Source organism: Vanacampus margaritifer, chromosome 12 (assembly GCF_051991255.1).
Source record: "Vanacampus margaritifer isolate UIUO_Vmar chromosome 12, RoL_Vmar_1.0, whole genome shotgun sequence".
Classification (NCBI taxonomy): Eukaryota; Metazoa; Chordata; class Actinopteri; order Syngnathiformes; family Syngnathidae; genus Vanacampus; species Vanacampus margaritifer.
The window spans coordinates 18256319-18272396 of record NC_135443.1 but is presented as its reverse complement, the minus strand read 5'-3'; the positions used below and the strand labels follow the sequence as shown (position 1 = coordinate 18272396).

At 41.3% G+C, this 16078-nt stretch overlaps 2 protein-coding genes across 10 annotated transcripts in view; both read right to left on the bottom strand.

Annotated features, from left to right (window-relative positions):
* LOC144061695 (uncharacterized) overlaps positions 1-3681 on the bottom strand; it is an 11331-nt gene extending 7650 nt beyond the window's left edge. For all 3 annotated transcript variants that reach the window (XR_013296243.1, XR_013296244.1, XM_077582377.1), the window contains exons 1-3: positions 1203-3681; positions 949-1111; positions 485-547 (exon numbers count right to left, since the gene is read on the bottom strand). Coding sequence is in view for 1 of the 3 variants with exons in the window: in XM_077582377.1 (XP_077438503.1) it covers positions 485-547; positions 949-1111; positions 1203-1320 (344 nt within the window). In the remaining 2 variants the exon portion in view is untranslated. The remainder of the gene's footprint in view (positions 1-484; positions 548-948; positions 1112-1202) is intronic.
* Positions 1-16078, bottom strand: part of slit1a (slit homolog 1a (Drosophila)) — a 132035-nt gene that overhangs the window by 98561 nt on the left and 17396 nt on the right. For all 7 annotated transcript variants that reach the window (XM_077582292.1, XM_077582295.1, XM_077582296.1 and 4 more), the window contains exon 4: positions 13904-13975. In XM_077582292.1, coding sequence (XP_077438418.1) covers positions 13904-13975 — 72 coding nt within the window. The remainder of the gene's footprint in view (positions 1-13903; positions 13976-16078) is intronic.

Below are 16078 nucleotides of genomic sequence, written 5' to 3'. Positions count from 1 at the left end.
GATACAATTCTCTTGTATGGCGATGCGCAATTAAGGTTGTCTCTGATTGGTCAAAATCAGACTCAAGTAGGGCCTGGCAATAAATCAAATTAATTGAATAAATTAAATTCAAATTGAATAGTTGAAAATTTGCTAAATCGTGAAATGTATTTTGTCTTCTGGATTATTAAAAACTGTTATAATGTTCTGTTACATCCAGATGTTATTGTGAGTTGAAATTTTGCACAAGTGGTGGCAGAATGCTGGATGGTTGGTTTAAAAGACTTTTTATTTAATTTTTTGGCCATATCGCTTAGCCTCAGACTAAAGTATACAAACAATCCAATATCCATTTGTTGCACGTCTTTGCAATGCACATATTGCATGAGCCATTCGTGCGCCAAGATATTTTCCACATATTGTGCAGCCCTAGTATCTCCACCCTCCACTAATGTCTTGCTTCTGAAAACTGATTTCAACAACATTCAAAAAGAAATCTAGTCACCTGGTCAACTTTGGCGCAGTCTGTGATAGCGGTGTCTTCATCAGGTTGTGCTTCAGTGGAAACCTGGGGTAGATGAATAGAAAAATACCAATACAATTAAATTCTTACTAAGACTAGACTGCTATACTGTAATTTCATGTAATCATGAATGTGCGACCAGTAATTCTAGTATGTCACATGTATGAAACAATATCCAAATGTCATGATAAGCAATCACGATATGATAATCAACATGATATTGTGAGGTTAGCGATACTCACGATAACTGTAAAAGTAAAATAAAAAAATAAGTCACAATATTGTAAAAAAATGAAATAAAAACAAAAAAAATTATATTGAGAAAAGAATGTACTTTTGCTTTTGAGTTATAATTAATCTTTTATGTTTTGTCAAACCTTGCACGATAACCCCCCCACCCCCAAAAAAAACAAAATTAAGTGTGACAACACACCATATAAACATACCATAGTGTTTTTCCATTGTAGTGAAATTCAAACATGAAAACCTTCTGGGCATCATGATACACTCTCAGCCTGTTTTCACGTTCCTGTTTGCTTATAACTTCTCCTCGATATTCAGTAGGAAAGACTCCCTTCTGAAAGGAGCAGGAACTGAACACTCCTCGACCTTACAAAGAAAAAGGGATACAACAGAAATATTTCATTATAACAGTAATGAAAACTAGGCCCATACTAAAGAATCTTTTACCAATACTCACCTTTGAATGAATTAATATATTTTATGGTGAAGCCATCCTTGTCTTTACCTAAGGATGAAAAATATGCTACCTCTTCTTTGGGTTTAACTTTTGCCCTCTGTGGCCTCATGACTGACATATCTCACTGAAGATAATGATCTAAAGCTATAGAAAAAAATGAGTTTCAATCAGTTTGATAGGTAACTTGGTGCAGATGTTTTGAAGTTGACTTTCTGTGGACCATAATATCCTGTGCAGTGTGCAGTAAATGTGCCAACGAAAATAAAATAGTGGATAGCACAGCTCTGCTAAATATTTGCATAAATTAAATGTAATGAACACTAACAGACTTTACTGAAATATTTCTATTTAAAGAACAAATTTAAGTAAACACAAATGCAGCAATTTACCAATACTTCATTTATACTGTACTGGTAATACTAAACCATTGTATATTTTCACATCACAAACCAGCCTATCAAACCAGCCTGTTATTGCTTTCCTCTTAAAAATTTCAATTAGCATTTATCTTACTCAACAGACGGTTAGCTCTGCTATGCTAACTGAGCTAACCGTCGCTAACAAAAGCGTAGCAATTCTAAATAATTAGCTGCAACCATCATAATCAACAGATGGTTAGGTATGCTAACGTTAGCTTAGCTGCACTTACACTGGACTTGCATTATAAATCATTTTCAGCAATGTACACAAGCGACCAACATTAAAATAAACAAGTTTCTGGAGGAAAAATTCGAGCTTCAAACCTACCTCATTAGCACAGCTACACTGCCATCACGTCTCGTGAAGTAATTAGAGCCGGGGGCGGTTCTCTATCCGGGCTGCTAGATGACGTCACTTCCGTACTCCGGGCAATATAATAAATCACATTTAAATCAACAAATTGGTTCAGTGTTGGATTATGAACTTTGTTGATAAGAGTGGCTATTGTTCTATGATTTACAGTGTCAATTAAAAAAAAAAAATAGATCACATTTAAAATTAACCCGAAAGGCTCATATACTAAATTAATTACCACAGACGAAAACAAAGGATATTATTGCTAGAATTATAGATAATTTTGTAATCGTTTAATGTGATTTCAGTTTGCTTTTTTAAAAAGTTATTTTTTTTTTTTTCATTAACGAAAATGTTTTTTTGCTTTAGTAAATAAAATAACCTTGCTGCTGTCACACAGTTGCTGTCCGAGGATGTTTTGGTACTATACTTTAGTAATGGACGCATGTGTTTTTTGGCAAAATTGTGAGCGAGCCCAGTAACTTGGCTTAGAAGCAACCCTGCAAATGAATGGTCACATGATGCTTTACTGTTGGCATGAAGCAGGACTGATGGTAGCGCTCATCTTTTCTTCTCCAGACAAGCATTTTTCCGGATGCCCCAAACAGTTGGAAAGGGGGTTAATCAGAGAAAATAACTGTAACTCTTTTTTCCTTATTTTGGTCTGTGTTTATGGAATCCCTTTTTCACTGGTCACACCAGGCCATCCTCCAAAAGTCTTACTCCCTCACCATGAGTGTAGATGGACTCATACCTGCTTACTGCCATTCCTGAGCAAGCTCTACACTGGTGGTGATGTCCTTATCCCTGCAGCTGAATCAACTTTGGGAGATAGTCCTGGCTTTTGCTGGATTTTCTTGGGTGCCCTGAAGCCTTCTTCACTTAAAGTTTGTAAGGTCACTAAAGGAAATTACTTTAATTTTCATGGCAAATAGGGACTTTGCAATTCATCTAATCACTATAACATTCTGGAGTACATGTACATGCAAATTGCCATCATAAAAAAACAATAATAAGTCAGCACTGCAGATTCTTAGAAAATCAATGTCATTCTCAAAACATTTGGCCGCTGGTGTACAGAAAGATGTTATACTGTAAAGGCAGGGTGGGATGTTAAATGATGAATTAATGTACGGCACTGACAGTTTCTCTGTCTCTGCTGTTAACCATTGTACATTTTTAAATAAACAACCACTGAAATAATTAAATACTGAAATATATAATTAAATATCGTAGGGTATTTCATTATTTAATTATTTACTTAGGAAATGGTGGCTGCAAAAAAAAAAAAAAAAGGCTCTGTGTCTACAGACAAACATTCACAATACACAGCATTTTGAGAAAAAACTGAATTATGGAGACGTGCGTAATTGTGAGGACAGGTGATGGTCAGCCAATCAAATGCTGTGAAATATACACTGGTGTGAATTATTCATGAAGTGGTGCATTACAAGGACCTTCCTACAGGGGGCGCCATCAAATACACAAAAATACACAAATTCACGTAATTATGCTTTACAAGGACATTGGCTAAAACTTTGGATTTAAGCCTTCTACAGCCCTAGAAGCACTTCTGCATTGAAATAATTATGAGGACATGGGCTGTGTCCTCATAATTCAAAATGTCCTCGCAGCACGGCATGTATTCAGGTGAAATGTCCTCATAATACACAAAGGCAAACACACACACACACACACACACACACACACACCTTGCTTTTGCAAGGAGTTAATGGGCCTGGGTACGGAGGATTTAGGGAGTGGCATTGATTCCACTGGGCAAAGTCAAATCAAAGAGCAACCGCCTGTTCAAATATACCTCGAGTCAGTCTGCCTTTGTCCCTGGGTACTACTTATTCTCATGGTGAATTTATGAGGTGTTGACTCTTTCGCAGAGCAAGCAGAGAGAAATTCAAGAAAATGTGTATTAGTCTGTGCCTGCCATTGATTTTGGGCTTATTCCATTGTCCCGCTTGAAGCATCTGACCTTCCAAGGCTGTAAATTCAGGACATATATTGGGTTGGACAGAGGAATGCTACAATGATTTGTTCCATTCTTTAACGGTATTGTGTGTCATGCTGAGGTCGTCTTGACTTCATGGGAACTGTCCACATATTGCCGCGCTGGACTGAGCCGGCTAGACCGATTTCCCACTCTGAAGTCCTGTGCTGGGAATATCCACGCCACTAACACCAGCACCAGCACCAGCAACACACCCACCACCAGCCCCCACTCGTCGGCTTGATCTCCACATGAAAGCGTCTGCAATCTCATTATTACAACCTGGGGCTCATCAGACACTCCAGTCCGCAGGCCATTTTTTAAGTCAGAGGATAGAGAAATCCAGCCAGGGGGAAGATGAATGAAATAAGATTCATATAGGGTTTGGGATCCAGTGTAGCCAGGTGTTGAAGATGAAGATAAGACACAAGGAGGAAGTCATGGAAGGCGAGGACGGGGACGTGATAAGGAGGGTGTGACAGAGAAGATGACAGAAAGGAAGTGGGGTACAGTTAAAAAGGGGTGGGGGGAAGGCTTTCTTTCCTCCATCGTGTCACTCAGGCCTCCTGCGGCTGAATTCACCTTTGAAGTGATAATGGACCTTTTGGCTAATACTCCTCTGCAGGTGTACCGGGCTCTCTCGTCCTCTACAGATGAGAATCCTTTCAAAGTCTGCAGAGGAAGCCAATCGCTCGTATGTATGCCCCTCGCTTTGCTTCTTTTTACTCTGCCAACTCCATTTGCTAAATCCACACGGTATTTATTGGCTGCCTCTGTCACACGCCATCACCTTCACATCCATCCGTTCTCTGGCGATTCATTTTGTACTTTCCTCTCTCCACTCAAGCATATTAAGTCTGCCTGACTGAAATGCGGTTCTAACTGGATTCAACTGTCTAAATTTGAGTTTTCCGTATTTTTAAATTTTATACGTAGCACTGAAAGATTTTCTTTCTCTTATTTGTAGAGTTGTCTTATTATAAAGAAGTAACAGTGGTGGCAAGAAAGAAAAGGTTTGTAGTGCCGACAACCCCTCCACCCCTGATTTAGTAGTACAGTGTTAAAAGTGCACCACTGGCCTATAAAATGGAGGAGCTGACTTCCCTGGCTCAACAGTTTCCTGCAAACCTTTTGCCCTTCCCAGCTTTAGACTTCATGAGCTAAAGCTGGCACTTGTTGTCTTGGAAATAAAGATCCAGCAGAGCCTGTGGAGTCTGAAGAACAAAGGGAATGAAGTCTTAAGAATGGACGTGAGACCCACAGACAGACAGAGAGTATAGCCATGGGGAAGAGGATCAAGGGATGCGTGTAAAACCCCTAATTACACACATACACAAGAATAAAAATCCCCAAATCTCTCTCATAACGCCAGGCATTCCCCAAGCGGCTAAATCGTTCTTTTGAGCCAATCCCCTTACAGCGTTTTCTTTGTGTGATGCACTCACAAAGCGAAACTACAAAATTAATCATTAGAAATTCCACACATTGCTGCCTAAAAAATTGCTCAGACACATCTTTTGAAATCTCTAAGGGGGCAACAGGACAAGGCTGGGCGGCCATTTTACTTAAATGGGTAAGTTTGAGTCATATAATCGTGGGTGGTTAGAAATACTGCACTGAAGGACAATGGGAGTCTTTCCGCCTGAGTGAGGAAAAAGCCGCATTTGTGTCTACCTGGAATACATCCAGCAATGCACCTGGGAGTCTTAAGTCCAGACCCAAACACTTCATAACTAAAGATTACGCACAGACAGTCAAGTGCTCCCACTAAGATCCTCAGCAACAACGCCTCTACATAATGTCCAGAGGAGATAGCGCTGATTAAAATCCCAGTTTGTTTTTTAACAGAGACTGTAACGAGCTGGACAGATGCACTGAGCCAGGAAAGACCGATTGCAAATGAAAATACACCTCATTAAGGCAGTGTGGCCAATGGCAAGAGCTCATTTAGAGAACTGCATTACTGCGCAGAGGGCAACCAATTAGACAACCGTGGAAGAATCTGCCTTCAACTCCAGTGAAACGTCAGCAAATCGCACAAGACCTCAGCATACCTGAATAGGGTTAATTTCAGCATGCTTTTTCTTTGGTTTAGTGGGCTCACACATGACCAAAAAAATAACAGTTGCTTCTTTAGTATGGTGCCTCATTCATATTCTCCAAGCATGACCAATCAACCCACACTTAATCCAACTGTTACATTTGTGTAACAGTTGGAGTGAGAGTAAAATGATTAGTCACGACTTGAGATTGAGGCACAACGATGACGTAATAGAAAAGTGACTATTATTTTGTTACTGAATATACTTTTTCAGTTTTCCCTCTCTAATTACAACAACATTACTATACCGGGCTACCCAATGGCAGTCTATTAAAAAAAGAAGAAGCAGTTTTATGAAAACACATTAAATTCATATATACAATGGAGTTGCATAGAATACAATTGAATACATTTATTACAACTGAATACAATTTATAGCCCGTTTGACAAAATAATAGTCCAGCTCTGACCTGGCTAGCTCACTTAGCACACTTCTCTAGCCTAGGACACTGCTCCAGTGCCCAATCTTTTGCACCACGTACGTATCGCTTACCCGTAAGGACACATTTTGACGGACCAACAACGGCGTGTCACAATAACATGTTAACCGTTTCGCTAACGGCTCTGTGTTACCTGTTTGGCCACCATCTCACTGTGAATGTTAGCATTAGCTGAGTCAGTGTAGTTAAGACAGCTGCAACAATGAGTGTTCATAGGCAACGCATGTGAGGGTCAACTTCAAATAAAAGCAAGCAAGTAATATTGTACAACGGATATCAATGCCTTCCTTAGCTTTTATTTTGAAGATGGCCATCAGAAGCAATCATTGTGGCGGCTGACTTCACTTTGAATTGAAGCTGGCTGACCGTAGTCAAGATGACTGACTGACCTGCATTATTCTCCGTTGCAAAAGCACAGTGACAGACTTGAATTGGTGGGCAATATTCAATTTGCACTTCTGCAGTGATCATGCGTACCAGTGCACCACTTATGTGCACCCCTGGTGATATTGTGTGGTAAAGGTATCTGTCACACTACAATATACAGTGAGTATATTGCTATATTTTATATAGGCCCAAGTAAACTTAGCTAAAAATAAAAAATAATCTCTGGAACATTTGACTTATTCCTAACGGTGTGGAACCGATGGCAACTGCCTGTAACAAAATACGAAAAAATCAAAACACTTGGCTCACTCTATTAGTGGTTACATTTATTTGACACTTCATGTATGACTATTCAACATTCCCCATGTTAGCATATGAAAGTGGAACTGGTTATTTCAACTTGCATCATTACGAATGAAGGAAAAATGTCTCTAAATCTAAGAGAACATTTTTTATTTTATTTTTTACTAGCGAGCTATAAGTGATTATATTCAACCTTGGACGCTCGTCTGTACTCACACAACTCTGGCAACTTAGTTTGCACCAAAAATAGGTGTTATTCCTGGCCCGTTTGTAGCATTCCACATGCCTACAGATACCAAGGAGTGTGTGTGTGTTGTCTCCTCTGAGTGTCAGTTCCAATCTGGACTGAGTGTTGCCAACCAGTCTGAACTGTCAGCGGTGGGAGCAGAGAGGAGGACAAGCAGGCCCTCCATGGGCAACTTCACAGAGTGAAATCCCTGTGTGTGTATACTCATGACGGATCTGGACCACACTGTGATGTCTTATTCATGTTGTATCAATTCATAATGACTGGGCCAGTCCCCCGGCGAAGGAAATACATGTGCAACAGCACACATTCGACTCACACATGTATGATTTGAGGGTCATTGTGGACTATCGTGTGTGTGTGTGTGTGTGTGTGTGTGTGTGTGTGTGTGTGTGTGGCTGGCATATATGTTTATATGTAGAGCAGCAAGTAGCAAAAGCTGGACACCAAAACAGCGTTGATGGTTGATGTGCCTGTGCTTTGGTGTGAATATTTAATAATCCTCAATCCACCAGTTGAATTATTCATGAGGATGGACACAGAATCGTCAGTAAATATAAATACTGTTTCTTAATTTTTCACCCTGAATATTTCAACCATTTTGCCTCTACTTCTGTTTATTTTCTCCACTATTGCTCCCCTAGTGCTGAGGTGGTGAATATTTCAAATGGCGTGGTGGTAGCTTTACATGGTTTAGTCTGCGTTTCTCTCCCGCTCACTCACACACGTACAGTACGCCCCGGACTCGTAAAGAAAACAGCGACAAGCCGTAAAAGCCGATTTTACCACCCGACAAGGACAGGGGCAGGAAGAGGTGCAAGAGCAGGAAGTTAATACATGACTTGGATGGTTTGGTCGGAAGCCAGGTCAGGAATTTTATGCTGCTGCAAAAACTCAAACACCTTAAATTGACAGCTCACTCACTATGGGTTGTATATTATACAATATGAGCCAACGAGGGAGGAAAGCTGGGCAAGAGATGACGAGTCAGTCCAGAATGTTCAACCAACAGTACGTCTACTCAAAGTCTCCACTGAGGCAAACAGAACCTGAATCAATCTGTTGCAATTAATTTCTTTTTTGGAAACTGGCATCGCCGCTAAAACGACAGCGTAAGAACGTTCCTATGCATTGAGAGTTTGATGCTGGACAGATGTGAGGCGGCGATTTTAATCAAGAGGGCACACTGCTGGCCCAAAAAGCGATTGAAGCAGACCATGTCGCCATGGAGACGCCTGCAAAGTTGGGGCCCAAACAGTCTTCTGAGAGACGCGGGCACACTAAGGCAGGTCATTCATCAGCAGAGACAAAGAGAAGGAAACAACAAGACAAGTTTGGAGCATTAACGGTCTGCCCGGCTCACAACCAGGAACAGCAACAGACGCAGCAATTTAATTATTTTCATGTCATCAAAGGTTGAAGGCTGATTTTCTGTCTTCGAGCCAACCTGCAGCTTAGTAACAAAACGAATGGAAAAGCAAAGCAGCAGTAAGGTGACAGTTGATAGTGCACACTACTTTTTCTGGATATTCTTCCTCCCCTTAGCAATCAACAAACAGAAACAGTTCTCCCGTTGAACTGTGCAACACATAGTTAACAATGTTATCTTAAACGCCAGAAATAACATATTCCCTCATTGACGACCCCCAAATACAAATTAGCCCAAGGAGATGTAATAACAGAGTTGTTATCTGTCTAATTAGTGTTATTTGCATTTCCCGTATTCTTTCTTTTATATGTTCGTGCGTATCTACAGTATGTCACCCAGCTAGTATGTCAGTGTGTTTTGTGTACATCAGTATGCCTGTCGCCAAGCATTGCACTATTAAAATGAAAGATGGAAAAAGGATCTTAAGGACGATTAGAACGTGCCCTCCCGGGTTCAATGCCAATATTTCGCCCTCTAGCCTTTTGTGCAAGTACACGATCCCCCTTTGTACCTCCCGGGGAGAAATACAAGGTGAAACCTCACCTCCAAATGCTCAACCAGCATGTAACACGCCGCTTCCGACAAAGTTGTGTTGTGGCAACAAGCAACAACCTTCACCTCCACTTCTCCCAGAACCCATCCTGACCTTAAACCAGATGTTCCGCCCCTCCAGGGCGTCTCCTCGGCTAACTATTCTCCACTATACGCCAAATCCTCTCACCTTACCCCCACCGTCTCACGGTCCTCACTTCCTCCTGCTCTCCCACTGTGAGAAGACGCTAATTACAGGCAAAGATGAGCAGATTACAGCTGTGTAATGCAGTGGAAGTGGGATGAGGCCAAGGGGGCCAACAGGTTGTTAACGTTGACGAATGCAACTATTTTCACTGATGTTCCATGCCACGCATCTCACCTCTTTGTGGCCATTCACATTGCATCTCGTCACTGGAATCCAACTACCATCCATCACTGAGCGGCTTGTAACAAACGCCAACTATCGCTAATCATCTCAAATCAATTCCAATTATCTTGGCTCAGCCCCACATGCGTCTGCGCTGTGTCCTATCAGCAGGAGTGCAGATAAGGAAGGTGGCGAACACGAACAACACACTATAGGGACAAAAAGACTTGGAATACAGCTCTGTTTTGATGAATGAATCGATCAGAGACCCTTAATCTCACTGTCTTGGGACCATTTTCAGGCTCGGCATGATTGTACCAGCATTGCTTGCTTTGTCGAGCTTGGTTTGGTGACTTTGACCTCAACTCAATCAAACACATTTTGGGGAAGTAGATACACACCAGGGTTTCCCCCAGTGCTCTATAGGCCCGGCGGGCTGTCAGGTTTATCTTGATGTTCTTCAAGTCATATCTGTTGAAGTGTTTTTTGACTGTTTTAAGCAATGTCCTGGAATGTTACCGACTTTTTTATTTTATTTTTTGCAAATGGAACTGTGTTTCCCTCTCAACAGTTCTGACTAAACTCCAACACTTTCAACCATTCTCCTACTGACCTTTGAGGGGAACGCTCTACTAGTTAATAACATGGCTTCATATACAGGGGTGTAACAGAAATATTATTGACACATTATTCACATTCGAGTAACCCCCCCTCTGTAACTGAGAAGTCATTGTCTATCATACCATCTACAATCAGGGTTTCAAGAAATAAAATTAAACATATACAGAACCTTGCGCAACACGGTTATAATACAAGCAGGAAAAAGTCTAAGGCTACGCGTTCACACTTCAGGCAAATGTGACCCAGATCGGATTTTTTTTGCCCAAATGCGACCTGTATCTGACTTTTTTATGTATGAACAGCCCGATTCCGATTTTTTTCACATCCCACCAGGGTCACTTTCATATGTGGCCCTAGATCGGATATGTACCCGAATTTTTGCAATGCGACCGCAGTCTGAAAAGCCAGGTCGCATATATCCGACCTCGACGTCATCAAAAGTCCAATATGGTGCGCGGGTGGCGGCATTAAGCTTGATTTATGCTTGACGCATCCGCGAGGTCCGCACAGCTCGGGAGACGTACGTGAATCCGCAAAGTTGTTTCGAGTAACATGTGACTTTACATTTGACTTTAATTTAATCTCACTTGAAACATGAAGTATAAAGATGACATTTGTGGTGGTGATATTAGCAATTTATCCACGCAGACGGCTCATTTATTACGCTTGACGTCATCGTTAGGGAGAGAAAAAAAGGAGAGGTCTCCGTGAGATGATGCGCTCGAACAGGCTCGCCTCATTTTCACAAAATATTATTTCTACCTCCTCCTGCATCACTCCTCTGTAGATATGAGATGGTAAAAATATGAGCCCCGACAACTGACTTATAAAAGTCCGTGGCCCCGACACGCTGCTGGACCATACGTATTCACTTCCGCAAACAGTGTTGTGAGTGACGTTGTATCTTCTTCTGAGCATGCGGGTCACTTTGGGGACGCATTATGTCCACACAGCAGACAGACTGAGGTCGCAATTAATAGGTCAAATAATCGGAACGGAGCATTAAGAACTGCAGTGTGAACGTAGCCTAAGTAAAAACCAACATTTTGCTGAGCCTAATTTATTAGATAATGCATTTTTGTTTACTGTTGCTTTGCTTTTGTGTAATATCACATAGTTTATTTATGTAGCATGCTCTGATTCGCTAGATAACAGCCAATCAGAGTGAGCATATGCCTCATTCATTCAAATCATATCTAAAAAGCACAATAACACAAACAACAAACAATGACTTCTCGCCATGTTGGTTGTTTGGTATGATCTGAAAGTAATGATTTAGTTTGACATTGAATGAAAGAATCAAATGTTATTTTCTGAAGGTAGATTCATAGATTCATTAATAGAATCTCATTGTAACTCGTGTACAATGATAAAGCAATTTGAATTTGAAGGTAGATTCTTTGTAAAGTTTGCATTCAGATCAACTCTAAATGTATTCTTTAAATATTCAGTTTCTCAAAAATTAATTGTGGCAGAATACCAATGTACTGTGAAAATGGCAGAAAAGTAACAGGTATAAAAAATCTTCCCCTAGATGTGGAGGTGGCCAGAGAGTTGCCTCACCATGTAGCCCCTTGTTGATATATTCCAAATGTTATCCCTCCATAAAAAATAAAAAATAAATAGTAGTCTTCCATTAACACCATTTTTTACAAACTGTTTTAGCCATGCACCAGGAGCATGTTTGAAATGCAAACAATAAGTGGAGTTAAAAGTTACATTTCATGGAGGAAATGTTTATAAGTAGCCTTCTTCAGTTTATGATTGTGTCATTATGAAAATGGCTGCCATTACCCTGTTAATCCCACGCACAACTACCTGCATTAACCCAAGGACCCTAATTTTGGTGAGTTTGTGTTGTTCATTTTTTCCTCTAAAACCTCACTTAAAGACAGGATTGAGCTCCATAGAGGGTGTAATTGAGACAAAGAGCAAAAGTATAAAAGGTTCAGAAAGACATTTTGCATTTAAATGAAGAGAACCATCTGGGTGAGTGCACCACCTTTTATGATAATCTCCCTTGTTAAGATTGGAAAGTTCACCCTAAACAAGCCCCAGTGAGCACTTTGAGCAAGTGCAAAGGTGCACATTTAACTTACATTATCATACCCTGCTTGTTTCTGACTAAAGCAAAAGGTACAAATAAAATAGCAGCAAAAGACTTCCCCCTGGGAACGGAGAACCTTTTAAATCCATTAAAAACTGCTGGCAGGAGTGAGACGGGCCGTAATCTAACCGCATCAGACTGGAACCAGAACCCACAGTGTGGCCCAGACACATCAGGAGTTAAGAAACACATTAAGAAGGGGCTTTGTCTTTTCCCGCTGTTCTATAAGTCTCGCACAAATCAATCCGTCAATCTACCACAAGCCCCATAATGGTTGCTTTATTTTCAATTCAGTGCGGCTGGACTGCTCATTTGTTTTAACTGCTTAGGAATATACAACACACCTGAAAAGCGTCATGCCCCATTATGGCTTGCTTTAATTCAGCCAAAGGATCAAGAACAAATGACTGTGTACACATTGTGAATCGATTTAGTCAACGCGACCAAGGTCTCAATGTGCAGGATGTGCCGGCGCAGAGTTTAGAATAATGAGCGTCAAGTCAGATTGGATGAAACAGGGGAGCTGTGTTAGCACAATTCACTGGCTGTTGGCAGAGTCACTTGCTCCAGATGGACTAATCACGCTTGTTCAAGGCCGTGCGCCGGTCTGGAAGGCCTCGGCCCGCTCTGTGTCTAGCCAGACACACAAGCAAATGAGCATGCCACAAGCAAGCCCTGAAACTCGACAGGAGGACTTTGGCTTAATGACAGGTGACGCGTGAAGATGGTAACAAGAAGCAGCAGATAGATTCAACATGGTATTCGACATCAAACGCAAGATAAGCAAAGGGGGGTCCGAGGTCAGGATCATAAGCTAGTAGAAACCACTGTGTGAATAGATGGCAGGGAAATCCTTTTTCCATGTCCCACTGTTTTATTGTTCCCAGATGCTGCAGGTAACTGGAATAGTTTGAGCTGGAAGCAACAGGGACGCTGATTAAGATCAAAATCTACACACACAAAAAGGAACCTCGCATCTGTGTGTACATCAGGGAATAGAGATGCAGTCCACAGACAGAACGATCTCAATACGTATTATTTAAATTGGAACAGAGCCCAAAATCAATCGGGCCACACACCATTTCCTTGCCAGCAGCGCACTTTCTATAGTAGACACTGCGGATGATTAGGAATGCAGGCCCAAGAGTCCAACAGCCAGAAAGGAACACCGGGGATCACTGAAACCTCAACCGGCCTTTCAGTAAGTAAAATTTATGTCTGACTGCTGTTTAATTGTGCACACTAAACCAAACCCGACATCGGTAAATGAAACCTCGCTGAGCACAAGAGAGTGAGAGCAGTGTTGAGAGATGACGTGAATAGGTGGCGGGGGAGCATGGTTGGTTGAAGTAAAAAAAAAAAAAAGAAGAAGAAGCTGTAGTTACTTACAGTCGAGACAGGCCAGGGTTCTTCTGAAAGAGCAACTCTGGAACCTGCTGCAGTTGATTACGGTTCAGGCGCCTACGGCAGGGAGAGCATATGATCAACCAGTGAATGCTTATGTGTGTGTGTGTGTGTGTGTCTTTGTGTGTGGAAGCTGTGAATAATTTCTGCAAGATGCAGTCGAATCAGCGTAGCCGCGGGCTATTGTGTTTCAGTCTCCCCTGAATGTCCCATAAATATCCACGATAAAGTTCAGGGGGAATTAAAGCGCTAAGTCAGAGACAGCGGAGTGAATTATCTATTATCTATCTATCTATACATTACAACAGCGCTGGGGTACAATTACATCCAGTGCTCCCTTCCCGAGAGTAACAATTCTCCAAAATTCCCATTCAGTAACAAGTGAATGACATCAATTACATGTAAGAACATGTGTGGATTTGATCCGAGTTATATCAACACACACAATGTTTCTTGACTGGAACAATGGCTGGCAAACACGTCACATCCAAGACTGGCAGGCTATATGCAAATAGATCATTTAAGTCAATGAGAAACAGCCTGTTGCTAATTTGTTGGAAACCACAGCTCTCTCCCTCCACTGAGTACTTGGGGCCCGTGGGAGTGAATGCAGTGGCTGTGACACAGAAAGGCTGCGAAACCGAGAGACAGGCTCCTGCCATGCACAGCACACACACACACACACACACACACACACACACACTTTGACACAGATGTTGGGACCTGTGCCACTCGCTACTGAGAATGACTAAGGTGGTGCTTCAGTGCATAATGAAATTAACAATAGTGTGCACCGCTGCCCACTCACGGACTTATATATGAATCAGTGGTGTAGTGGACTCTGGAGAAGTGGGTATACTCTAAATGTTCACATTTCTTTAAGTAGGCCATAAAAATGTCTTGTTTTAGAAATGGCGAGATGTAAGAAAAAAATCAATAATTTGTACTCGCGCACTATAGTAAAATTATCATAACTTGACTAAAAGCAGTTTGGAGTTAATACTGGTAAAACAAGCAACCTGAATTAAAGTAAAATGTATTTATTATGAAACAAATATACAGTATAAATAATGTTATAAAACAATATTTGTGAACAATGAACAAAAACAGGGAAAAACAGTCACTATTAGACCTCAATGTTGTTTTAGGCCGAATCTTAAAGTATGTGTCCCCATTCTTGTGTTTTAATGACCACGTTTCTACCGTTAGCCGGGAGCACTCCAGCGCTCTTCTACATTTAAAGCCGGAAGAGCGGATACGTCATTTTGTTTTGTTTTGACCAATTCTTGGTCTCTTAGCCGATGAAATCCATCAGAATATACACGGGAGCGTGACGCGAGCCTCGTAGCACGTCCTGGAATTTGATTTGAGCATTTATAGCTGACGCAGATTCGCGGAAGTTATGCAATTTTGGCTTCTCCACGGCGTTTTCACATTATTTTCTGTCTCTATGGCGAAAATGCCATCGTGTATGGTTGTACCAATACATCTGGGAGAAGAACTACATGCATATTTCATCGCTAAGAATGTGATTTTTAATTTTACCTAATATGGTATAACTCCGAGTGCTACGGAAAGATTTGTCTGATTCATATTGTTAGATCCAATGAATAATCAAATGAAAGTAAAGTCGATTAAAAATTATCTGTGAAATGTAAACCTAACCTCTGTGAGTTATGATTCACAATTCTGAGATCATAGTCTGAATGGTTGATGCAAACAGTTAAGTTTGTTCTCTGAGAGGCTCTCATTACTCCATACAGTAAGACAGTAAAACACGCACTGATAACAGTGTTTTCAGTGGGAGGGGGAAATAACAGTAAAAGGTCAGTAAAAGTTTGGCCTATTGGTAGGCCGTTCATATGCACGATACAAGTCAGTGTGCCCATTTCACACACCTAAGCCTTATTTCCACCGACTGTATCGACCGTACTCTACTCTTCTCTGCTTGGCTCTACACCAAAAAGCAGTGAGTCTCTACTGCCACGGCCACCACCCGAGAGCCCCTCCTCACCTCGCCAGTGACGTCAGGCTAAAGCGACCGCAGCTAGCGTGCACTGCACACACAGTCGAAAACAATGGAGAGCGCAGATGTTTTTTTGTTGCTTGGTTTGTAGCTGTTTATCTCAGCCAGAAGACATCGAATGAATATTGCAGCAA